General features: G+C 41.7%; 2 protein-coding genes across 2 annotated transcripts in view; both read right to left on the bottom strand.

Moving 5' to 3' along the window:
• LOC146960857 (uncharacterized) overlaps positions 1–25,589 on the bottom strand; it is a 56,189-nt gene that overhangs the window by 3,813 nt on the left and 26,787 nt on the right. Inside the window, exon 5 of the mRNA XM_085771994.1 lies at positions 12,884–13,042. Coding sequence (XP_085628120.1) covers positions 12,884–13,042 — 159 coding nt within the window. The remainder of the gene's footprint in view (positions 1–12,883; positions 13,043–25,589) is intronic.
• Positions 18,706–22,038, bottom strand: LOC146960858 (CD209 antigen-like protein C). Its single transcript, XM_085771993.1, has 6 exons — positions 21,869–22,038; positions 21,680–21,781; positions 20,465–20,632; positions 19,552–19,694; positions 19,360–19,463; positions 18,706–19,059 (listed from the first exon to the last, which is right to left on the bottom strand). The coding sequence occupies exons 1-6, from the start codon at positions 21,936–21,938 to the stop codon at positions 18,921–18,923; spliced, it is 726 nt and encodes a 241-aa protein (XP_085628119.1). The 5' UTR covers positions 21,939–22,038; the 3' UTR covers positions 18,706–18,920.

The following is a 25,589-nucleotide window of genomic DNA, read 5'->3' as shown; positions in this document are numbered from 1 at the left end:
GGACATCAGGTGTGCAGGAGAGTGCACAGTGTTTTCACTTTTGAGTTGAGTTATTTTCAGTTAAGCTGAGTTAACTGTTATTTCCTTAAGACTTTTTGTAAATATCTTTTTTGTTTATTTCACTGTGCATTTTTGGTGGCACTTTTTGTAAAAATAAATCTCTATTTTTGATAATTGAAACCTGCTTCATGAGTCTGCCTCCTACAATCCTTCACTCAGGCCTGCCCTACCACAGGAGGACTCGACTTTTCAAATCAAACTGTGGATTAGTGAACTATTCCACCCTCAATGAACATTAAAGTGAACTCATGTCATCCTCTCAAACTCAATACATTCTCTGGTTTCTTCAGGATTCAGTCAGGATGCAGCTTGAACTGGCAACATCAGCAAAACATGCATAATCGAGACGATATCGAGAATCGATCAATATGGAAAAATGTATTGTGATGAAGTTTTTTGCCATATCACCCAGCCCTAGCCCCAGTACTTTGGAAACTTTTGTCCACTTAAACTCAGTACAAATTATGAAGTCCATTACTCAGGTTTAGTAAGGCTTACAGTCTTTGAAAAAACAATTTTTGCTCAATTGACACCAAACTGGTTAGAGAGCATCTTCAGACTGTCCTACACAAACGATCCACACAGATTTTTGATTTATCAAAAATTGAGCCTAAAGTGTATCAAAATGTTTGACTGTAAACATATCGTTGCAAGTTCTTGCTAAGTACATTTTCAATGTTCATTAAAAAGAATTGGAGTCATGGTAGATGATGTTGACTGACTGGCTTAGTCAATTTGTGAAGCTACATGTGACATTTCCACTTGCCAATGAGCTCAGTGAGATAGAGGACGGTTCTTGGTGTTGAAGATGTGTGCGTTCAAGCCTCAGCTCAACATTTAATCTACCCACACTTTTCACAAAGGTCCAGTACCATGCCAGATGTCCTCAACTGGAAACACAAGACAATAGTCCTGATGGCGGCAGTGGCACTACAGCGATTTCATAACAAATCAACCATATGTGCTACAGCTTTGGAACTTTCACTTTTAAATTGCCTAAAATTGCCTGGCCCTGACCATTGTCCAGCAGTAGCTGTACATTTATTCTTTCTTCAAGTTGCAGTGCACTGAGGTCTTGGAGCCACTGCAGGACAACAATCCTTTAAAGGGATAGTTCACCCAAAATTCAAATTTCACTCATTATCTACTCACGAGCTCCGTTCGCAACTGTCATATGGACATGCAGTGCTGCACGGAGCCACGGATAACTCTGAAACTTCTCCCAGCCCTCAGTCGACATGAGAGTGAGTAGATAATGAGTGAACTATTCCTTTAATCATGAATTCAATGTGACCTGAATGAAGCAGACTCACAGTGAACACCGAGGCCGACGAGTCCAGTCAGCAGGAAAACACTCAGCAGACTCAGAGAGAGGACGACAGCTCCATGACATCTCCTCTCAGAGCTGGTGGGACCTGAACCAAGAAAAGACCAGTCAATAAAAACAGTCACACATAATAACAGACATTTGTTCTCTGCTCTGTCTGACTGACAGCTCTTACCTGTAGGATTGGTTGAAATGTTGGACTTGTCCAGTCTTATATCATCAACATTGACGTAGATTTCGTCCATTGATGCTCACTACGATACAGAGGATCAGCTGCAGCACAGTCTGACATGAAAATGACAAAAAAAACTTGGTTTCAGTTGTATATTTGAAGTGGTGAGGAAGTGGCAAGTGCTTTTCAAAACTGTCGCTTGCAACAGGAAATTTGCGAACTCAGCGATTTATTATTCAGGGAAAAGACAAACAACAGAAGTCTACAGTCTTTAGAGTTAATGTTCCCTGTTATTGACCATTTAGAGTATTTGCAATTATTGTGAATTTGGAGAAAAGGGTTCATACTAGTCAGGGGAACTGGTGACAAAGCAGTAAATGTGAGTGTACATGTCCTTATTCAATGTTGGACACTGAGTCTCGTCCTCCTCTGTAGGCTGCAGCCAGAGACCCTTGGGACATTTTACAGTTCAAATGTCTGTGACTGGAAAATTGATCAAGCATTTCCCAGGTTTTCCAGGATGCATATTAGGTATACAGTTTCATAAATATCTATTTTTCTTTTAAAAAGAGGCATTCTATGGACCTAATTTATTAGCTCAATTGCATATTGAATTTTATGTCAAGTTACAATATTCTCATTAGAGACCATGTTTTTTTTTTTCAAAACAGCTAATGCCACTGACAAGGAGAATCTGCAATATTTAGACACAGCCTTACCTGCTTTTCAGGACTGTCTATAATCATAAGATACTGATGTGCTCCTCTGGCTCTGTCTGCCTTCAGCCCAGGAGGCAGAGTGAGTGGAGAGGAGGTAACAGACACAACTGACAACCTCCAACCTGTGGGACACGTTTTTTCGGCAGACACGTCCAACATTAGACACTGACCAAAATCCCACAGTAACCATGTCCTTTCATGTTAGACAGGATGTACAGTAGTGCTTGTTTGGTGCATGCTGTGTGTGAGTGTTTCACTGCAACAAGTTCACAGTACCTTCATTCTTAAAATATCTATTGTGAGAACCAGAAGGGTCATTTTCACACTTCCTCATATGAAGGAGCTGAGTTGTTTTCAAGGTAAATTCATGCAAAACCACTGATGCACGTTCCCGTCGAGGGCAGTTTTTCAGCAAGCAGCTGCATTTGCCTCGAAAACAACTCAGGTCACAACTTGTCAACGAGAGCGTTTTGGAGTTGTTGGATTGTGTATTTGATGAGTTTGATTAAGGAAACCAAGAAATCCCATTAGCCTCCATAGAGTATAGCTCTGAGCATGTAGCGTAGAAGCCTCTCCCTAAGTAGAATAAAAGGTTGGGCGCCAGACAGCAAGAATAGTAAGTTCAGACTGTCACTTTTATATTAAGATTTCTATGTTAAACGATTACTTCCTAAGGGAGAGAAAACCCAGCAGCTCGCTTCCCTGCTACATAAGTCACATCACATAATCAGCAAAAATCAAACACATCAAACTCAAGGAGGTTAAGGATGGTAAAGTAAAGATTCTTATTGTTTCTCAGACAGCCATCAATATCATCATCATCATCATCATCATCAAACAGTTTAACGAATTAATCGAATTAATCAGATCAAGCAGGATAAATCAGGAGGTAAAACAGTCAATTCACAGAACTTAAATTAAACGTAAATATGCAGACTGTTTCCTTAAATAAAGTCTCTGCTTAAATGAAGTCCAAGAGTGTGTATGTATGAGCGTAGGGGTGTATGTGGGGAGGGACAGGGGTTTGTATGTGAGTCTTCAGGGGGCCAGTCCGTTCCGGGGAAGGCGAGGGAGTGTGGGAGTGAATGCAGTTCAGTTCAGTTCAGTTCATAGGAGTGTGCATGTAGGTGTGTGGGGGAGGGAGAGGGGAAGAGAATCCAGTTCCGAGCAGGTAGGAGATGGGGCATGTGTGTTTCAGGTAGGGGAGGGAGAGGGAGAGAGAGAGCAGGAGTAATTCTCAGGTCAGACAGGGAGAAGCCAGGAGAGTTTGGGGTAAAGGGGACTTATCTGCTGATACAGGGGTACACGGTTGTCCTCCGACCCGGAGAGAAAGCCACGCCTGAGTCCAAGCAGTGACAGATCCGCCTGCTCCAGGGATTCAGTTCCTTTTCCCGAGTCCTGGGTCCACGTACAGATTCCTCAGCTTTCCTCAGTTAAAGTCTTTTTTTCACTTTTACTTTAAACTCTTTTCCTCCTTTCCTTTTGTTCTCACTTCTTGTGTTCAGACCTCCTTCCTCCTTTCAGTCTCTCCTTTGTTTGATTTTCCCGCCTCCCAGACTCTCACAGGTGGTCTGATTTCTAACCTCCCTTCCTCCTCCTTACCAGTGATGTCATCTCCTGCTTCCTTTCACCCTCCTCCTTGCTACAAGCAGCTCGCAACTCTGCTCCGCCGTTCTAAAAATAGCTTGCACCGACAATGAATGGTAACGAACCTACTCCTAAAACTATAGGGATTATGGCAATGGGCCAGTTTGACAAAATGTTGAACTATCCCTTTAAAGGTGTCACAGTCTTGTGGGGAAGTGAATGTCATTTATCTGAAGCCTGCCAACAGCAGGGACAGTCTGAGATAAACAAAGATAACCACTGAAACACCCCACACATTCATTGACGGTATCAGTTTCAGTATGGAACATTAGCCTTTTGTATTCATAGACAATTGAATGTTAAAATAATCCATTAGAAACTCAAGTGAAACTCAGTTTTTTATGCGTCAGCTTTCATCAGCTGAAAGATGAAGAGTGTCCAAGAGTCTTCAATTAGATTGTGGGAATAATGCCTTAAGAGAACTTCTTAAGTGCAGTATGAATAGAAAATAGTAGAAAATTTCCTTTAATTTTTTTTTAGAGTGCCATGGGGGCCGCTGCCAGGGAAGTGCCATCTCCGTGAGGATGGGAATTAAACCCATGACCTTAGGGTCAAGGCAGAGCTAATCAGTCAGACACATGATCATCTTAAAGACCCCCTTCAACCATCCGTTTCTGTTATTTTAAAGCATTCTCTGTGGTCTTTAAATTGTGATTATGAAGTTTTTAGCCAAAGTCACAAAACCTGTGCCATATCCCAGGGCTCTCCTTCTGCAGAACACCAGTAGCTCATTAGCAATGCGCCTCTGAGTGGTGCGCTGCTCTGCACCCACCCAGCCATCCAGCTAAACAAGGGGCTGACTGACAGAGATGGAAGATGATGAAACGTTGTTAAAAAAAGTTTGCTTTTTCTCGGTGAGAAACTGTGCGGGGTTGTGACGCCGTCTCTCTTAATGAGCATTGTATTTAGTTTTTTATTTTATTTTAAAAGGTGGCTTTTTTGGGGGGATACACCTCACACTGCTGTTTTGTAATCTTCAAACTAGAATATCCGTCAACAAACTGTGTTGCCATCACCATGTCTTATCCTGTTTAATTGCAGTGTAAACGCAGAGCTGTCTTGTTAGCCAGTGTAACGTGTTTCATTATAAACTGATATTTTTACCATTTGAAATGGATAAACTTGCATTTCATTGTATGAGCTGTGCAGTGAAAAGTCTGACAACTGAAGAAACACACTGGGTTGAATATTTTTTTACATCAGCTCTTGGTGCTTTTTAATGTTGAGAAGCTGTTTACATGGAGCCAAACTTCAGCGGAGTGAAACACAGACACAGACCCACATTTTTAACAAATATAAAAGAGCAGGTTTTACTTAAACTTTAGATAATCATAGCAAACACTAGACAGCTGTCTTTTCACAGATCCACTTAAAGGACCTGTCACAATCCTCATCATTCCAGTCTCTCTGCACCTCTTCTCTGATGTGGACGCAGTCCTCATCCTTGAAAAAGAAAATTCCTCCATCGTTTGGCTCATTTTCAGCCCAGTACCTAGAAGGGAACAAGAGTATCATGTTTATCTTGTAAACATTTCAGTCTCCTCTGGATAACTTTGTTGAATCAAATTGAAGAACTCAAACTCTGTTGTTAATGTAATGATTTTGCACTTTAAATAAACTAAACTAATGTGGTGAAAGAGTGCATTTAACCCAATTTGTGAGATTTTTAAAGACCTAAGTAAGTAGTTTTGTGTCCCAAACCAAACCAATGTATTTAATTAAAGTCTGTAGGTGATCAACAGGCCCTTGATTTTGTATGTGTCTGCTGTTGCCACAAGGGGGCACTATGACTATGACTGATTCTGAACAGGACTTCTTTCAAATAGTAAAAGCATTAAACAGTTTGGATAATGTCTGTTGGACTGACAGTCTCCTGGAGTTCTGGTCCGATGTTTGTCCCATTTGTCCAACAGAATCCGTTCCCTCTATGGATTCAATCGCCCTCTTCACTATCTGGTGTTCAACAAGGGCCTTACACCTGTTGTATGATGATGATAAACTGCAACGACTTGTTTGGATTATTTCAGGTGAGACCAGGGTTTTCCGCCAGCTCCAAAGGTCTGGACATTAAAACATTTCTAGCTAGTTCTTCTTTGCCTCCTGGTGTTGTTTGTCTGTGAGAGAAATTATGATTTATAGAAATATATAATAAGTTAAGTGTCATGCGCGCTGACTCTTACCCACAGGGGCGTGTCTAGGTTTTTTTTTCTTGGGGGGGGGCCAGATAGGGTCACAGTCAATATCACAATATCACAATTCAATATCTCCAGTGTTTCCTCGGTGGGGGCTGTGTGCGCTGGGGGCTGCGTTCGGCCGTGTCTGGGATGTCTCTGTCTCGTGGCGAACATCAGCTGGGCTTGGTGGGGGGCCTATGGCAGTGCTTCGCCGTGCTGCTATGGGCCCCTCGCTGGCCTGTAGCTGGGTGGGCGCCCGAGTGGAGACGTCCTGGCCTGGGCTGTGGGCGGCCCCTGGTGCAGACGGCCTCCTGTGACAGCGTTTCCTGACCTGGCTCCTCTGTGTTCAGCCACATGTTTTTAAGATCAATTTTATTTGTGTGTGTGTGTGTGTGTGTGTGTGTGTGTGTGTGTGTGTGTGTGTGTGTTTGTATGTGCTGGGGTTGGGGCCTTGGGTGGGGTAGGGCGGGATGGGGGTTGTTTTTAAAACATGTAAAGCACTTTGTGCTACATTTTTAATGTATGGAAAGTGCATCTTTATTATTATTATTATTATTATTATTATTATTAATCAAGTTAATAAGCTGTGTGAGAGTTACTATGGCGGAATGTGGCCGACGGGGGACCGACGGGGGTCTTTGGTCGCGGGCAGCCCTACAGACACACACACGCTGTAGTTTTTGTGCATGCTGGAGTCGGGCGCTCTTCTTCTCTGGCGGGCAGCGCACCAACATAAAGGTGCCTTACCGCCACCTACTGTGTTGGAGTGTGAACCAGAGTCACCTATTCATATGGGACAGAAGTGCTGGAGCGGAATAATGGACTGCTTTTATCGGAGCGTTTAGAGTTTTTTTTTTCTCCCAAAACTCTGGCGGGGGGGGGGGGGGGGCACGTCAGGGGGCCAATCAAATTTCAGGGGTAGCCAGTGCCACGCCCCAGCTTACCCGGGAGACTGGGGTTCAAACCCTGCCCGGGCCCTCCTTCATCCCGCCACAACTAGATGCCGCCTTCTGCTTCTCCGCGTGCAACAAAAGCGTTGCTGTCTTGGGATGGGATCACGCTATGATGTCAAGCTGAAGTAGTTAACCACGGTCAGACAGTCATGAATATCTGCTGGACTTCTGAAGTCTGGTATGTCTAACTTTGTCAGCAGCATGCATGACCTATCAGAGCTGCAAAAAATCCGAGTTACATTCAAAAACTTGTTTTCAATGACGGAAAGTAAATTCACTAATTTGGTGGTAATTTTTTGATCAATCAGCTGTGTTTACAGTTATGATGGTTAGACAGATGAATTAGTCTCTAACACATTCTACAGTTTGACAAGTTTTTCGGTATAGAAGCAACTCAGGTTTAAGTGTCGGGAGTCACTGTCGGGACGGAAGTAACAGCTGTAATCTCTTCCACATTAACAATGAGCCTGTCTGTCACTCTGCCGGTACCACGGTCAACTGTATGTGTTACAGGATTGATTAAAACAGACAACGTATGAGCTGTGGCCCTGCTGTCTGAGCAGGCTGAAGTCTGAACTCTTGTCTTTTTTTCATAATCTTTCCCATCAGATGAGTCAAAACTTTCAGCCTCTGAAGCACCGTCATCCTCCTCACTGCCTCTCTTTCTCTCCTAACGATTCTGCGGTTTCAAAGGGGATGTTTTTGTGACTAAGTATTTATTGTCATCCGTTTATTGATATAGTGTTACATTGTGCGAGACTTTGCTTCAAATGTGAATGACTGCTCAAAGTGAGAATGTTAGTGTGAAATATAACACTACTTGTTTTCAATAAAATCATTTGGACAAAGCAAGCCTATCCACTTTTCCATGTTGATAAGAGCATTAAAATGATAGTTCAAGGGACGTTTAGAATAGATAAAAATGTGCACTAATTTTCACGCATCATGAAACAAATTAACATTTCAGAAAACAAATTAACAAGAAACGAAACACTGGAAGTGATGACAGGAGCGGCCAATACGAGAAGTGGACTTCCTTTGGCCACATGACAACTTATTGACACAACAAATAATGTCAATATTGACATTCTTTGTTGTGGTATACCCACCACTGCTGGTAGCTTTTGTTTCAATACATTCTTTGAGTTTTGGAAATTACCTTTCCATACTTCTGCTTAAATGCCCTACTTCCATTGTATTATATCACTGTACAGTAGCATGCCATCAACTACAATTTTCATTAATTTCAACTAAAAGTTGAAGATTCCTTATTTTTTGTGAGTAGTGTTAGTTGTCCTCCCTGATGTGTTTCAGTCTTTGTCAACGCAACATGGTCAATGACAAAAGACGGTTGCAGACTGAGGCCAAAGAGGGCAGCAATTTACAAGATTAATGCCAACAGGAAAGTGCCCAGGTCCCTATAGCTGTATTTATTTTTTACTGGTACTGGTTTGCTTGTCCTGACCACAGGCCACTGAAAAAAACTCAAACCAAAGTGAAGCCTTACGCTAGAGTCAGTGGAGTTCCATCGACCCATTTCCAGGCGCCTTCTCTCTCTTCATTCAAACCAATCCAAATGTCACCTGAGGTCCGACCAGAAAGAAATGTCTGGGAAATATGAAGAAACCACATTAGTTATTTGAACAAATCGATGAAAGAGGGAAGAAGATGAAAATTAATCACACACACAACCTGCTCTTGAGCGCTGTCTACGATGACCAGATCTGCTCCTCTGCCTCTGCAGTCCTGTCTGGCACTGTGCCAGGAACGACGGTCACTGGAGAAGACGTAACAGGAACCGCTGAACATTGTCCATCCAGAGGGACATGTTTTCTCTGCAGGACACAGAATGAGAATCAGAATCAGAATGACCTACCAACTGGTTAAAAAAAAAGAAAAACAAAAAAAATCTGATCATAGGAACTTCTTCTTTTCTTCACACTGGTGCCTGCAATATAACCAACCCTGGCTGCAGTGTGACACACGTGTTTTTAAACATCACATCACATGTTATTTATTTCCTGCTGTAATGCAGCAATGGAGTGACAGTTTTACTGGCATCCCATCATATGGACTTAAGAAAAAACAACAACAACATACATTTAAACTTGAGAATTAATGGTATCTTAATCCTACGTATCCTACAAATGTTTGATTTATCCACAAATTTATTTTGAATTTCAATTTATTAAAGGATAGCCCCTTGGGATGTAGCATCTCATTTTCAAAGGGGTCCCTAGACAGACATAGAACACATGACAACAATACACTACATTACATTATAGACATACATAACATAGGACAAATACAGACATCTTGCTCACAAACTCCCACACACCACCCCTACCCACATATGTCTTACATACAGAATAGAAATATTGAATAACAAGGATCAATGATGTGAACATAAAAACATAGTAAGAATAACAAAAATGGAGAAAGAAAGAATAAAAATTAATTAACTAATTAATTAATTAGAAACATGAGCAATTTGTTTTAAAGTAGGAGTATGACATCCTGAAACAATGAAAAGAGGTAATAGAACGCAAAAAAGGAGGAGATCATTCCAATCGGATATTGGAATTACCTTTTACCAACCTCTTTCGAGAATCTAGGATGAAATCAAATCTAAATAAGACAAACATGCAAAGACTCACGGAGTTCAGACAAACGCCGACTAAGCTCGTCCCGCTCTTTGGTGACTTCACTGAGTTTGGAGTTCAGCTGGTCTCTCTCTTGAGTCAGGGACAAAGACTTCTGGAGACACTCATTCAGGTTGGCTTTGACAGAGGAGAGCTCTGCAGCTAAGCCATGATCTGAAATAAATCAAGACACAAAACACCTGCATTCATATCATGTAAACAGAAACAGAGACAGGACCACATATTTCCTTATTTTGCCCCGTGTTGCAGCTGCTCAGATTTGAGTCCAACCCAAGGTCACGTTTTGATATCACCTGGTGACAGTTCCAGTGTAATTTGTCAAATTGATGAAGCTGTTTTCTGAATTTGTCATGCTTGATTATTTAGGACCTTCATTTTTTCTTCACACAGTTGTCAACAATATAACCAACCCTGGCAGCAGCATCCCACTTGATGTGCTGCTACATCACATCACATGTCTTCTGTGAAGAGGCTAAGTTTCTCTAGTTACTGCTATAATGATAGTTTTACTCTTGTCCCATCAGATGGACTTTTTAAAAACATAAATTTAAAAATAAGAATCAATAGTAGGGCAACTTCGGTTTTTTTCAACCTGGGCCCTGTTTTCATATGTTTTTCTGTAGATGTGAGTGATGGATAATATTTTTTTTGAGGTGGCTCCAGTATTGAGCCGGGCAGGCAGCCTGCAGCCCAGCTGATGCTCTTGCATGGGGCAAGTGGCTCCCGTCAAAGTTCGCCGTAAACGAGCATTTTTTTTCAAACTGACAGGCTCAGATAGTTACAATGAATGTCCGACAACATACTAGAAAGGAGAAATTAACGTATTCAGGGTTTTTTCTGGCCAAAATTTGGGTTGAGGCGGCCGCAGGGATACGTATCTCTCCCTCCGGTCAAACGCCCCGTCCTGATCCACATCCACTGCAAGGTAAAGGTGCCGCCAGCTGTAATAGTGTAACATCCGCGTTTTTACAGCTGATTTTAGGATGAAACTCTGAACATAAATAATAAATTACCATGGAGATCTATCCGGGTTAAACAGCCACCTTTGTAGCTGCAGCTCTCCGTCTCCGTCTCCTTCTCTCTCTCTTCACACTCTGTGCCGGTGGGGTGTGTTTACACTCAGCACCAGGTTTGAACGGAGCGGAGTCTATGAGCCCCAATGAGCCCCGCCCCCGCAGGTACACAAGCAAGCCGCGCATCAACGGCATCTTGCGGTCTGGCCCGGAGCTGAAATCAAACACACCCCTCCTGCTGCGGTCGAGTTGAACCAGTTGAAAACAGCGCCGCTGAGCTTCCATACCGTAGCCTACATTGAGTTTCAATCAAGATTCCAGCGCCGCGGCAGACAATTTCAGCGAGGCCGTGCCGACCACAGGGTCTGGTATGTTGTCGGACACTCATTGTAACTATCTGAGCCTGTCAATTTGAAAAAAAATGCCTGTTTATACCGCGAACTTTGACGGGAGCCACTTGCCCCATGTAAGAGCGTTAGCTGGGCTGCAGGCTGCCTGCCGGGCTCAATACTGCAGCCACCTCAATAAAAGTGTTATCCATCACTCACATATACAGAAAAACATAGGAAAACAGGGCCCAGGTTGAAAAAAACCGAAGTTGCCCTTTAACGCTTGAATTTATTTGACTTAAAATGTTTGATTTATACAAATTGATCTAAATAGGAACCAAATAAAGTATGCAAAGACTCACTGTGGTCAGACAAACGTTGAAGCTCCTCTCGCTCTTTGGCGAGGTTGGAGTTCAGCTGGTCTCTCTCTTCAGTCAGGGACAAAGACGTCTGGAGACACTCACTCAGGTTGGCTTTGACAGAGGAGAGCTCTGCAGTTAAGCCATGATCTGAAATAAATCAAGACTTATAACACACCTGCATTCACATCGTGTAAACAGAAACACCAGCATCAAATATTTCCTTATTATTAGCGCTTTGGGTATCGTTTCAGGTATAGTAAAGCGCTATATAAATACAGACAATTTACCATTTACCATATTATGCCCCATGTTGCAGCTGCCAGTTTCAGTCCAACCCATAGTCACTTTTTAATATCACCTGGTGACACTTCCAGTGTGTTGTCTGAATTTGCACTGCATGAATTTTGTCAAATTGATGGGTGAAAAAAAAAGACAAACTTTCGCAATATCTTGCAAAACTATTTACTGCTATAATGCAGCTATAGAGTGACAGTTTTACTACTGTCCCATCAAATGGACAATTTTAAAACATAATCTTAAAATTGAGAATGAATGGTATCTTAATACTTACATTTATTTGAGTTCAAATGCCTGATTTATACACAAATCGATCTAAATAGGAAAAAAATAAAGCATGCAGGGGTGGTGTTTAGCTCAGTTGGTAGAGCACCCGCCCCATACAGTATGTTGGGGCTATAGTCCTCACTGCAGGCGGCCCCAGTTCGAATCACGCGTCGAGCGGCCCTATCCTGCATGTGATTCCCCCTCTCTCTGCTTCCCATTTCCTGTCTCTCTCTCAACTATCCTGTCCATTAAAGGTGAACCCCCCCCCCAAAATAAATAAATAAATGAATAAAGCATGCAAAGACTCACTGTGTTCAGACAAACGTTGAACCTCCTCCTGCTCTTTGGTGAGGTTGTAGTTCAGCTGGTCTCTCTGTTCAGTCAGGGACAAAGACGTCTGGAGACACTCACTCAGGTTGGCTTTGACAGAGGAGAGCTCTGCAGCTAAGCTATGATCTGAAATAAATCAAGACTCATAACACACCTACATTCACATCATGTAGAGAGAGGACCACATGTTTCCATATTTTTGTAGCTGTCCAGATTTAATTTGACAACATGCAATTTGTCAAATTGAGGGTTTTTTTTTATTTTTAGTGTGTCATCAATACAAGATTATTTTTATTCTTTATACTGGTGCCTACAATATAACCAACCCTGGCTGCAGTATCACACTTCTGCAGCTATCACATCGTCTGTGAAGAAGTTACATTCATTTATTTACCGTTATAATACAGCAATGGAGTGACCGTTTACAGTGTCCCATCATATGGACTTTAAAAAAAATATTTTTTTAAAGTTGAGAATTAATGGTATCTTAATATTTGATCTTCTTTGAAGGTAAAGATGTTTCATTTATACACAAAACAATCTAAGTAAGACAAACATGTAATGACTCACTGAGGCTCTGCAGCTCATCCCGCTCTTTGGTGACTTCAATGAGGGTGGAGTTCAGCTGGTCTCTCTCTTCAGTCAGGGACAAAGACTCGTTATCACTGGTCTGGAGACGCTCACTCAGGTTGGCTTTGACAGAGGAGAACTCTGCAGCTGAATCATGATCTGAAATAAATCAAGACACATAAAACACCTGCATTTATACCATGCAAACAGAAACAGGGACAGCATCACATATTTCCTTAATTTGCCCCGTGCTGTAGCTGTGCTGGTTTCAGTCGAGTCTTTTCTGAATTTGTAGTAGATTTGTGTCTTTTTATGTTTGTTTTTTTTGGTTTGTTTTTTTTGTCGTTTGTTTTGTTTTTTTGTCGTTTGTTTTTTTAAGTTGCAGTGCACTGAGGTCTTGGAGCTACTGCGGGATAATGAGACTCACAGTGAACCCCGAGGCCGATGAGTCCAGCCAGCAGGAAAACACTCAGCAGACTCAGAGAGAGGACGACAGCTCCATGACATCTCCTCTCAGATCTGGTGGGACCTGAACCAAGAAAAGACCAGTCAATAAAAACAGTCACATAATATCAGACATTGATTCTCTGCTCTCTCTGACTGACAGCTCTTACCTGTGGGATCTGATAAAATGTTGAACTTGTCAGGCTTTGCATCATCAACATTGTTGGTGAAGATTGTGGCCATTGATGCTCACTACAACAGAGAGGGCCAGCTGGAGCACGGTCTGACATGAAATAACTGAACTCTTGATGGTTTCAGTTATTTATTTCCTCAGTTCTGAGGAAGTAACAGGTCAAACCAACCAGTTTAAACAAGAAATTTGTGAATTGGTGAAGCTCCGTGAAAAAATAAAAATCAGAAGTCTACAGTTCCTTACAGTTCATATTCTCTGGTATTGACGGTGAAAAGTTTTATCAACTATTGTGAAAGCTGAAAAAGGGTTCATACTAGGGTTGAACCCTTTCTATTTTTTACACCTAAATTATTGCCGCCACAGCTTCAGTATTGGGGCAGACTCACAATAATAATCTACCAGTTGCTCTTACTTTGCACCCTTTTCCACTACACAGTTAAAGCTCTAATCGGCCCAGCTCATTACATAATGATTTGAAGATTTATTACATTATTACATAATGCGGCGTTATTACATAATGCGGCGTTACAAGGTCCTTTTCCATCACAGCTGAGTTCTTCATAGTACCTCCTCAGTGTGTGTGTCTCCTCTACACTGTGTTGGTAAGGCCAGTCTTTTTTTATTAATGGTTATGTTGATATAAATGTTTTGAGGAAGTTAATATTTGTTTGTACTTGTTTGCACGAAACCTTGTTTGTTAAACATTGAGGAAGTTAATATTTGCACTGCCAAGTGTCTCATATTGTCATCATCATATATTGTTTTTATTTACAACATTGGACACTGATATCATCTGATTGTTGGTTGTTCAAGAAATGGCCTGTTGGCTCAATGGTAAAGAGCCTAAGAACACTCCTTCTTTGTTCTCTTTCCATCTTATGCATCTCAAGCAATTTTATAGAATAAGTAGAAAGAACGAGTAATGTAACTAATTACTTCCTCCAGAGAGTAATCAAGTGATGTAACGCATTACTATTTTTATTTTTGAGAGTAATCTGTATATTACTTTTTGGAGTAACAAGCCCCTACACTGCTTGTTTGTGACAGACAAGACTACACAAATATACACATTGTAACATCATATATGATATGTTGTGTTGTGTTGTGACTCTATTGATTGCTTCTTTGTAAACAAATGAACATGGTCAGGATAATAATAATAATAATTTTATTTGTAGAGCATCTTTCAAAACAAAGTTACAAGGTGCTTAACAATAAAACGATTGGTGCTGATTAAAATACACAACAGTAAAATAACATTAAAATACAGGAATAAAAACTAAAAGAGTCACAACAATAGTAAAAGAGAATCAGTTTAAGAAGGCCAAACGATAAAAGTGAGTTTTAAGAAGTGATTTAAAAGAGGACACTGAGTCTGCCTGCCTGAGGGGCCCGGGCAGCGAAAGCCCGGTCCCCTCTAGTGATCAAGCGAGTTTTGGGAACATGTAAGAGGGCCCTACCAGAGGACCTCAGGCTCCGGTCTGGCTCATAGGGGGTCAGCATGTCTACAATATAGGCAGGAGCCAGACCGTTTAAGGCTTTAAAAACAAGCAGTAAAATATTAAAATCAATTCTAAAACTCACAGGTAACCAGTGAAGGGCAGCAAGGATTGGTGTAATGTGGTCGCTTCTTTTGGTACCTGTTAAAAACCTGGAAAAGCGACCAGACTTACATAGTTCCCCTTCTAGTAGGCTACATTTTCTTTGGTAATGATTTGCCTAGAAATGGGCCACAGGAACCTTTTAGTTCCTGAAAATTGGTAAAAGGTCACCCGGCAGTGATCTGGTGGAAAAGCATCTTATGTGTATGTACTTTCACCACTGTCATATCCTTGAGAAACACAACCTCTTTAAGTTTCGGAAATTTTAAAGTTTTTAAGTATGCTTGTGCTGTTTATAAAACGCTCAATGGACTTGCACCTCCTCCGTTGAAAGAATATATAAAATGTAAAGCTACCAGTGGCAGAAGCACCTCTCAGACGCACAACTTTTGGTCAATCTGTTCTATCGGTTAAGGGTTGTAATATTTGGAATAATGTACCGTGCACAATAAGGGAAAGCACCACTTATAACACTTTCAAGGTCCACCTCAAAAACTGGCTTAAAACAAACCAAGTCTGTAATCATGACTAGGCGGGATCTTCGCAGTGCGCGCCTACATACATATGTAGGCGTGCACTGCACTTGCCTAGTTTTTTTGTGTGGTCATTCGTCTGGTTTTCTTGTTATTGTGCAGTGCATGCCTACATATACGTATGTATGCATGCACTGCATTTGTCTTATTTTTCTATATTGCAATTTATCTCTGTAAGTATGTGTGTGAATGGCACTTATATAACTGCTGCTACTGTAGTCTCCAATGTCTTGGTCCGCCCCAGGCGGCGGGTGTGGGCCATCACATTCTGGATCCATCCATTTAGACTTGCACTTTATCTATTTAAAGCAGAAGTAAGTGATATATTTGTGTTAATATAAGTCTTAAATAGTTATATCTTCCGACAGCAATCACTTACATAGAGTGTTTGGACTGAAACACGGGTCTGTCAGTCACTCTGCTCTGCTCTGAGCCGAGGAGAAAACTTTTATCGTATCCTACAGTTTTTATCCAATGAGGAGAGAGAACGGCATGCAGGGCTGTGTGTGCAGCCAAGGGACGCCGTGAATGTGGCGACGTAGCGACGAGGACTGTTATGGTGCGTTCAAGGAAACTCGTATTTTTCCGACCGTGAAGTGGTACCAGTTCGATCTGGTACGAGTTCACCGGTCGGAAGTTACGAGTGGCCGTTATAGTGACTTTCACAGGTAAAACAGGTCGGAAAAACACGAGTGGGTTGCCTGAAACGCTACAAAGTCGTAAGTTGTGACTTGAAGCTGTAATTTACGATTTCAAAAGCCTGCCTGGAACGCAGCATTAGCGAAAACGACCGGACCACTTACTTTTGCTTTAAACTTGCACTTTAGAATCTGGCACTTTATACCAGGCACTTTATAGATCACATGCACTTTATGTATAGGTATGAATGTGTATATGATTGTGAATCACTGTATAATTCTTGTGTATTTCTGTCTGTTTGTGTATTACCTGCCAAGGGACTACGGATGCAAATTAGCAAGTTGCTAACTCCGACGTATTTACATTTGTGCACACGTACGGATGTTTATTAATGTGTATTGTCCCTTTTAAATAATAATAAAAAATAAAAAAAATGTATTCAAATCTCTCTATTTTTCTTTGTCAAAAATGCGCTACACGAAATGTGTATCTCATTGACCCCCCAGCCCTCCACTAGCAGATCCGCAGTCTCCTAGCCAGGGAGGCACCAAGTCCTGGAAAAGTTCCCAGTACTAAACGTAAAAGCAAGAGGAACGAGGTACTTGAGTTTTTGGAGGCTGATCGGGGATAAAGGGCCGCAGAGCAGCAGGAGAGAGATCAGACTGAGCAAAGAAATCTTGTAAGAAATGCTGAACAGATGGATAAACTGCTTAACATATTTGGCAAGATTGTGGACAAAATGTAGGCCATGTGCACTGCTGTGATTTATTTTTGTTCACTGAAATGTGAATAATTGTAAATAAAAATCGTACAGCAGTGTATAAATAAAAGTGTCTTGAAAAAAGAAAAAGAAAACATCTTGCTTGCCATGCAGACAAACTGTTGTTCAAATTAATCAATTCATGTTCAAATACCCAAACTCCAGCATATTCAAACATGTGAAAATAAATGACACTGAGGTTTTAAATGCTGTAGCTTAACATTAAAGAACCACAGACTTATTTTTTCACCAAGTTCACAAATTTCCTGTTTTAAGTGGTTGGGTTGAGAATGTCTGTGTTACTTCCTCACAATTTAAGATAAACAACTGAAACCATCGAGAGTTTTGTCCTATCAGACTGTCCTACAGCTGACCCTCTTATAGAAGAGAAACATACATTTCAGGACCACTGACTTGTATCATCAGAACTGATTGTCAGCCTCCTTTCATATTTAGGTGAAAATCACAGGGCAAATCAGCAGTGTTACAAAGCTCCAGCATGTGGGAGCATCTGAAAGTCCAGCCGTCATGTCAAGATTTTTCATTTTATATCATACCAAACACCAAATGAAAATTATGAGCTTGCAGGTAAAATAAAATATAAACAACTAAATTACTAAGCAAAAAGGTGAATTTAATTTCAATCTCTGTCTATTTGAATGTCAAATTATCCATTTAAACTGTTATTATACAGATTAGATATTTTAACTTCATCATACAGATTATATATTTTAACTTCATCATACAGATTAGATATTTTAACTTCATCACTATTTACCAGTGTCCAAGTAGTGTCATCTTTCATGTCACTGCATCATTTCAATGGTAAGTGAGTTAATGCACCAACCTTCAAAACATGCTTTAATGTATTGTTATTTTTTTTAATTAAGTTATTAGTGAACACTAAATTCAGGACTTTTTAGGGTAGGTACTGTATTGGGTAAACTTCATAATTCTGCTTTGTAATGTTATGTTTCTGTGTGTTCAATTATTTTTGCAATTCAGTATGTAAGATGTAGTGACATCTAGTGGTGAGGTTGCATATTGCAAACAGCAGACTTCTCCACATGATAATCATGTGTCAACATTTTTACTATCTCACATCTATATTCTTCTTTCCTAAACTCACAGTGGTGTTTAACAAGGGCCTTACAGCACTGGATGTTTTTAAACACCACCTGTTGCATGGTGAGGAGAAAGCTGCAACAACTTGCATCAACCTGTGCAAAAGCATCAAGTTGCTTAGGGAGCTGCTAGACAGACCAGCCGGGATGGGAAGAATGAAGAATGTTTCAGTTGCTTTATGCATAAATAAACCGAAACAAAACAAACACAAACATGCAAAGACTCACTGCATGCGGCCAAACTCTGCCTCGCTCTTTGGTGGCTTCAATGAGGTTGGAGTTCAGCTGGTCTCTTTCTTCAGTCAGGGACAAAGACTTCTGGAGATGCTCAGGTTGGCTTGACAGAGGAGAGCTCTGCAGCTAAGCCATGATCTGATATCAAGACAGATCAAACACCTGCATTCAAAGTTAATCTATCTTAAATGTCTGGTGTCATGTTAGCTTGTAACTTTCATTTGATTTGTGGTCTCTCAGCTCTGCAGCAAAAGCATCCAGCGGGTGAGGGTTTGAGCCGTCAGTTGGAGATAAACCGTAACGCAGACAGAGTATGATGAAAAAGCTGTGCAGTTAAAAAACAGACTGAGTTGAGTCATGTTTAGCATCACCTCCAGGTGCTTTTTAATGTTGAGAAGCTCTTTACATAGACCCAATCTTCAGCAAAGTCCAAACACAGATACATACCCACATTTTGAACAAACACACCAGAACAGATCTACTAAAGCTCTACATAATCATTGCAAACACTAGTGAGCCATTTTTTCACAGATTGACTTCATTGGCGAATTACAGTTTGCATCATTCCACTCTCTCTTCTCATCAGCTCTCACATAGGCACAGTCCTCCACACCACTTGCATCATTAGGCTCATTTTTGCGCCAGTAACTAGAAGGGAACAAGAGCATCATGTTTATCATGTAAACGTTTCAGGCTCTCCTGGATGACTTTGATGTGCATTATAATTCACTATGAATTCACTCATGTGGTCTTCATAGAAAGTGTCACGTGGTGTTTAACAAGGACCTTAGTGGATGTTTCTAAGACCACCTGCTGGAAAAACAACTACAACAACTTGCATCATCCTGTGTGAAAGTATCAAGGTGATCAGGGAGCTGCTGTACAACTATTCTCATGAAAAGACATTGTTGGATAAAATATGTAGTAAAAAAAAATTAGAAGCCTTACGCCAGAGTCAGTGGAGTTCCATCGACCCATTTCCAGGTGCCCTCCTTCTCTTTGTCAGTCAAACCAATCCAAATTTCATCTGAGGTTAATCCAATGAGAAATGTCTGGTAAATATGAAGAGACCACGTTATACAGTTATCTGAATATATCAATGATGAAAATCCCCCCCCCCCCAACACATACACACACTACCTTCTCTTCAGTATTGTCTATGACGACCAGATCTGCTCCTCTGCCTCTGCAGTCCTCTCTGCCTTTGTCCCAGGAACCAGACTTAGTGGAGAGGAAGTAACAGGAACAACTGAACACTGTCCATCCAGAGGGACATGATTTCTCTGCAGGACACAAGAGAATCAGAATGACCTACCAGCTTATTGTGTAAAGGCATTTAAAGCCCCACTATGTAGGATTCATGGTAGCCTACTTGCGGTAAGCAGAGACGAGAGCTGGGACACCAGCGCGGGGAAAAAAGTAGCGGCATATAGTTCAAAAAGTACGGTATATAATGTTGTCTGTGAAGAGGCTTCATTTATTTATTTACTGCTCTATTGCAACAATGGATTGACAGTTTTACTTGTATCCCATCATATGGACTTTTTTAAAAACATACACTTAAACTTGAGAATGAATGGTATCCTAAAGCCCCAGTTGATCCGTAGCAACCGAAGACTCAAAAACGATGGCACCTCTCCCTCACCATGAAACACACTCTTCTTGTGTGTGTCTGCGTGTGTGGAGGGAGGGAGGGAGGTTGACAGAAGTGAAAAGAGGGAGCTGACGGTGTATCCCCCCGAAATGTCGGACCAAGTCGCGGACTTTACTTTCACTTTCTACGATGTGTAGGAGCGGCGATTGGCTGCTCCTCCTGCTCCCGCTACCTGACTGGAGGAGAAACATCGGTCGGATGGATTTCGGTAAATACGATTACAAGCTGTAGGTGGAGCCAGAGGAGTTGGCTTTTGTCCTAAATTACCCATTTAATGTCTGACCATCAGAATATACTGACAGTTCCAGCAAATATGACTGAATAATTGTTACCAACTGAAGCTTTAGTCTATGAACTTCTTTATTTCTATCTAAATAAGACAAACATGCAAAGACTCACTGCGTTCGTACAAACGTTGAAGCTCATCCCGCTCTTTGGTGACTTCAATGAGGGTGGAGTTCAGCTGGTCTCTCTCTTCAGTCAGAGACAAAGACTTGTTATCACTGATCTGGAGACGCTCACTCAGGTTGGCTTTGACAGAGGAGAACTCTGCAGCTAAGCCATGATCTGAAATAAATCAAGACACACAGAACACCTGCATTTATATCATGGAAACAGAAAAAGAGACAGAACCACATGTTTCCTTATTTTGCAGCCGCCCAGGTTTCAGTCTAACCCATGGTAACTTTTTAATATCACCCGTTGACACTTCCAGTGCTCTGTCTGAATTTGCATTGCATGTTGTTGACAAATTGAAGAAGGTCTTTTCTGAATTTGTAGTGTATTTGTGTCACTGCCATCCTCCTCCTTCTTCCAAGGAAATCCTACTTCTCTTGCATGAAAAATCACCACACTTTGCACAAAAGTCCAGTCCTAAGCCAGATTTACTCTACTCCAAGGACGTGTCAATATTCCTCCTAAAATGATCCTCTTCCGGATCTCTGGATCTCCTCCCATTAACGTGAGCGTTAATCCTCACCACTGCGGCCTGAGCGGATTCCTTCCTCCACCGAGACCCACTCTCTGTCATTCAACCCGCACAGTGGCAGAGGCGGAGATTTAAAAGACCGGCGCCATTAGTGTCGGGACGAATCGGCGCCGCACAACGCACAGAGGGCGGACATGAGGGCGTGGACAGCCTGGCTGTCACAACGTGCTACAGATTTGCAACTTTCCCCAAAATGTAGCCCCAATACTTTTGTCGACTTAATCTCAGTACAAATTATGAAGTCCATCACTCTGCTTTTTTTCAAAAACTGTAAACCTTATTGTTGAAGATTGTGCATTCAAGCCTCAGCTTGTGCAACATTTCCATATGAGAAATCTACCCCCACTTTTCACAAAAATCCAATCCCATGCCAAATGTCCTCGACTGGAAACACAAGACAATAGTCCTGATGACGGCACTACAGCAAATTCCTAACAAATCAACTTTGGAACTTTCACTTTCAAATTGCTTAATTTTGCTTAAATTTCCTGGCCCCGACCATTGCTGAGCAGCAGCTATACAGTATATATTTTTGCAGTATATATTTAAGTTGCAGTGCACTGAGGTCTTGGAGCCACTGCAGGATAATAGGTTTAACCTTTAAGTTCTGAATGAAGCAGACTCACAGTGAACACCGAGGCCGATGAGTCCAGCCAGCAGGAAAACACTCAGCAGACTCAGAGAGAGGACGACAGCTCCATGACATCTCCTCTCAGAGCTGGTGGGACCTGAACCAAGAAAAGACCAGTCAGTAAAAACAGTCACACATGATAACAGACATTGATTCTCTGCTCTGTCTGACTTACAGCTCTTACCTGTGGGATTGGTTGAAATGTTTAACTTGTCCAGCTTTACATCATCAATGTTGACGTAGATTTCGTCCATTGATGCTCACTACGATACAGAGGATCAGCTGCAGCACGGTCTGACATGAAAATGACCAAAATCTTGATGGTTTCAGTCGTTTATTTGAAGTATTGAGGAAGTGACAAGTTCTCAAACTTGTCGCTCAAACTTGTTGCTTACAAGAGGAAATTTATGAACTCGATTTATTATTCAGTGAAAAAACAAACAAAAAAAAGTTTTTATAGTTAATGTTCCCTGTTATTGACCATTTAGAGTATTTGCAATTATTGTGAATTTTGAGAAAGGTTTCATATTAGTCTGGAGAATTGGTGACAAAGCAGCAAATGTTAAGATGTAACTTATTGTGGCAGGACAAAGCGAGGGCCCGGGCGAGGTTTGAACCCACGTCTCCTGGGTAATAGTCATGCGCACTAACCAGTCACCCAAAGGGATATTTCTGTGGCCAAGCAGGGCACATGATCAATTGGAGGCATAGTGACAGGACCACCACTGTCACATTATTTAACGTTGGACACTGACCCTCGTCCTACCCTGCAGGCTGCAGCCAGGGACACTCGGGACATTTTACAGTTCAGACGGGAAGGTTTATCAAGCATTTCCCAGGTTTTCCAGGATGCATACAGTGTATTCAGGTAAAAAGAACGCAAACGTCTTGACAACCATTGCTGTATAGATAAGGTGTACAGTTACATAAATTAAATAACTTTTCTTTTATAAAGAGGCAATGCATTTTATGGAGCCCATGTATTCCTTCCTACATTGAGATTTTGCTGAGAGCTCAATTGCATATTTAATTTGTTCAAAACAGCTAATGCCACTGACAGGTAGAAGCTGCAGTATTTAGACACAGCCCTGCAGCTACCTGCTCTTCAGGACCGTCTATAATCATAAGATGTGCTCTTCTGGCTCTGTCTACCTTCAGCCCAGGAGGCAGAGTGAGTGGAGAGGAGGTAACAGACACAACTGACAACCTCCATCCTGCAGGACATGTTTTTTTCTGCAAAGACACGTGAAACATTAGACACTGACCAAAATCACACAGTAACCATGTCCTTCGATGTTCGAGAGGACGTACAGTAGTGCTTGTTTGGTGCATGCTGTGTGAGTGTTTCACTGCAAGTTCACAGCACCTTCATTCTTAAAATATCATTGTCAAAACCAGATGGGTTATTCTGTTGACTATCAGTCAGACTTCCTCATATGAAGGAGCTGCACTGCTGAAAGCTCAAAGCTCCTTCTAATTTCCGTTCCGTTCATATTACTTGTTAGTGACTAAGATTGACTGATGGACTGATTTCAAATGCACAGGCATCTGAGGAAAAAAAGTTCCCTGGAGAGTGGAACCTGCATGTCACTGCTTGATGCACGGACTTTAGGGTTAGGTAACAGTAACAGTAACAGTAATCGTCTTATCCTGTTTAATGGCAGTGTAATCGCAGGTGTCTTGTTCGCCAGTGTAACATGTTTTATTATGAACTGATATTTTTACCATTTGAAATGGATAAACCTTTATTTCATTGTAGAAGCTGTGCAGTGAAAAGTCTGACAACTGAAGAAACACACTGGGTTGAATCGTTTTTCACATCACCTCTCGATGCTTTTTAATGTTGAGAAGCTGTTTACATAGATCCAAACTTCAGCAGAGTAAAACAAAGAGACAGACCCACATTTTTAACAAACAAAAAAGAGCAGTTTTAACTAAAGCTTTAGATAATCCTAGCAAACACTAGGCAGCCATCTTTTCACAGATCCACCTTAAGGACGCACCACATGGCAGATCATTCCAGTCTCGCTTCTCGTCACCCCTGATATGGGCACAGTCCTCTCCACCTACATCATCAGGCTGGTTTGCACCCCAGTACCTAGCAGGGTAAGAAGAACATCATGTTTGTCTTGTAAATGTTTCAGGCTCCTCTGGATGACTTTGTTGAATCACATTGGAGCACTCAAACTCTGTGGTTCATGTGGTGAACTATTTTAACCCAAACCATGAGATTTCCCCAAACCTAACCAAGTAGTATAGCTGCTAGGGTTGTGCCGATTGGCGATCCGATCCGATTGAAAGGACGATTGGCAACCCCCCCCCCCGGCGATAGATCTTCTGGGAGGGCGTTTGGGACGATCTGAGAATGTCAAGATCGCCCAACATGCTAATAGCTGCGGCGATGAATGGGCTCTTTGACCATGTGTGTGTTTTTGGACAATGTGTGTTGGAGTGAGAGCAATTTCTGTGGCGAATAATAAAAGCACGGGTCACCTCTAGAATATGTAAATTCTTACCAGGTCTGATGTGTTTGCAAAGTTTCATGAGTTTTGTGCATGCCGTGGAACCTCAAAAAGACCATTTACTTTCTGGAATAATAAATGGTCAGGTCTCAAAAAGGGTCCTTACATCTTTTACTCCTTAAAACCTCCCTTACATCCTTATGTTCAAGCCCTAAAACTTAAGATGCATGTCACCTGAGTTTGGCAATAAGTGAATATTAACTTTTGGTTTCCCAGAGGAGTCATAGCTCAGTCTCCAGGTCCTCTTAGACTTTGTTGTTCTCAATACATTCTAACCTGATTTTTCTACTGTAAGTTCTTTCTGCTTCAGTGGTGAATAACAAGGACCTTACAGCAGTGGATGTTTCTAACACCACCTGCTGTAAAAGTACAGTATGTGCAAACTGCAACAACTTGCATTGTCCTGTGTGAAAGCATCAAGGTGCTTAGGGAGCTGCCTTATGACTATTCTCATGAAAAGACATTGTTGGATTTAACTCATTGAGTGCCAACCACGTAATTTCTCGTTTTTTGTTCCCATGCGTTGAGTGCCAAAAACGAAATTTTTCGTTTTTTGCTTTTTTTTTAAATTATGAAAATAGACACTTTAATACACATTATATGTAAATTTGGGGACTCTACGACGAGGAGAACTGAAATAGATGACGATCAAAGTCACATGACAGCTCATGATCTGGAAGTTTTTATCATAACTCGGCTTCTGCAAACGGAGTTCTGCATGTGGATGCAGCAGCTGCTCCGCTCTCACCTGCGCTGCTGCTCCAGCTGCTCCAGCTGCTCGGAGCAGAAACAGGAAGCTCTCAGCCGCCTGTCCCGCCCGGTCTTCATCTGGAGCAACACCGTGTCCTCCCCAAAGTCCTCCCGCGGTAAAATGTGATGGTCTCTGGGTCAAAGCAGACCGGCACCACCGACCCGTACCACAGAAGGACCGCGACCACCGGCGGGACCGATGTTCGCGAGCCGCTGTGGCCGACAGACCCTCACGTTCCGCGGCAAGAGGCTGTGACACGGCACGGTGCGTCTGTGTTATTGTTGTTTAGTGGCGCCCCCCCCCGCCCCCGATGGTGGTTTTGTGAATAGAACAACGATTATTGTGTATATTTATCTTATACGAGCCCTTTGATCCAGAAATACGAGTGTCAGAAGAGCGACAGGCACAAACAGAGCACCTTTCAGAAAAGACGCTCTATCTCCTTTTCTAGAAAAAAAGGAGGGATTTTGGTGAAACCCAGCCATGTTTAGCTTGACTTTTCTCAGGAACGGAGGCACGTAGAAACAAACGGTTTGTGGTCATTTGAAGCATAAAGTTAAACCTTTCAATTGAGCTACAGTATGTGTTGGTGGCAATAATATAGAATACACTATGGCTCTACATAAAAAGTC

The sequence above is a fragment of the Trachurus japonicus genome, unplaced genomic scaffold, assembly GCF_045865225.1.
Source record: "Trachurus japonicus isolate A0001 unplaced genomic scaffold, Traja_1.0 AP029896.1".
NCBI classification, from domain to species: domain Eukaryota; kingdom Metazoa; phylum Chordata; class Actinopteri; order Carangiformes; family Carangidae; genus Trachurus; species Trachurus japonicus.
This window is presented reverse-complemented; position numbering and strand designations above follow the sequence as displayed.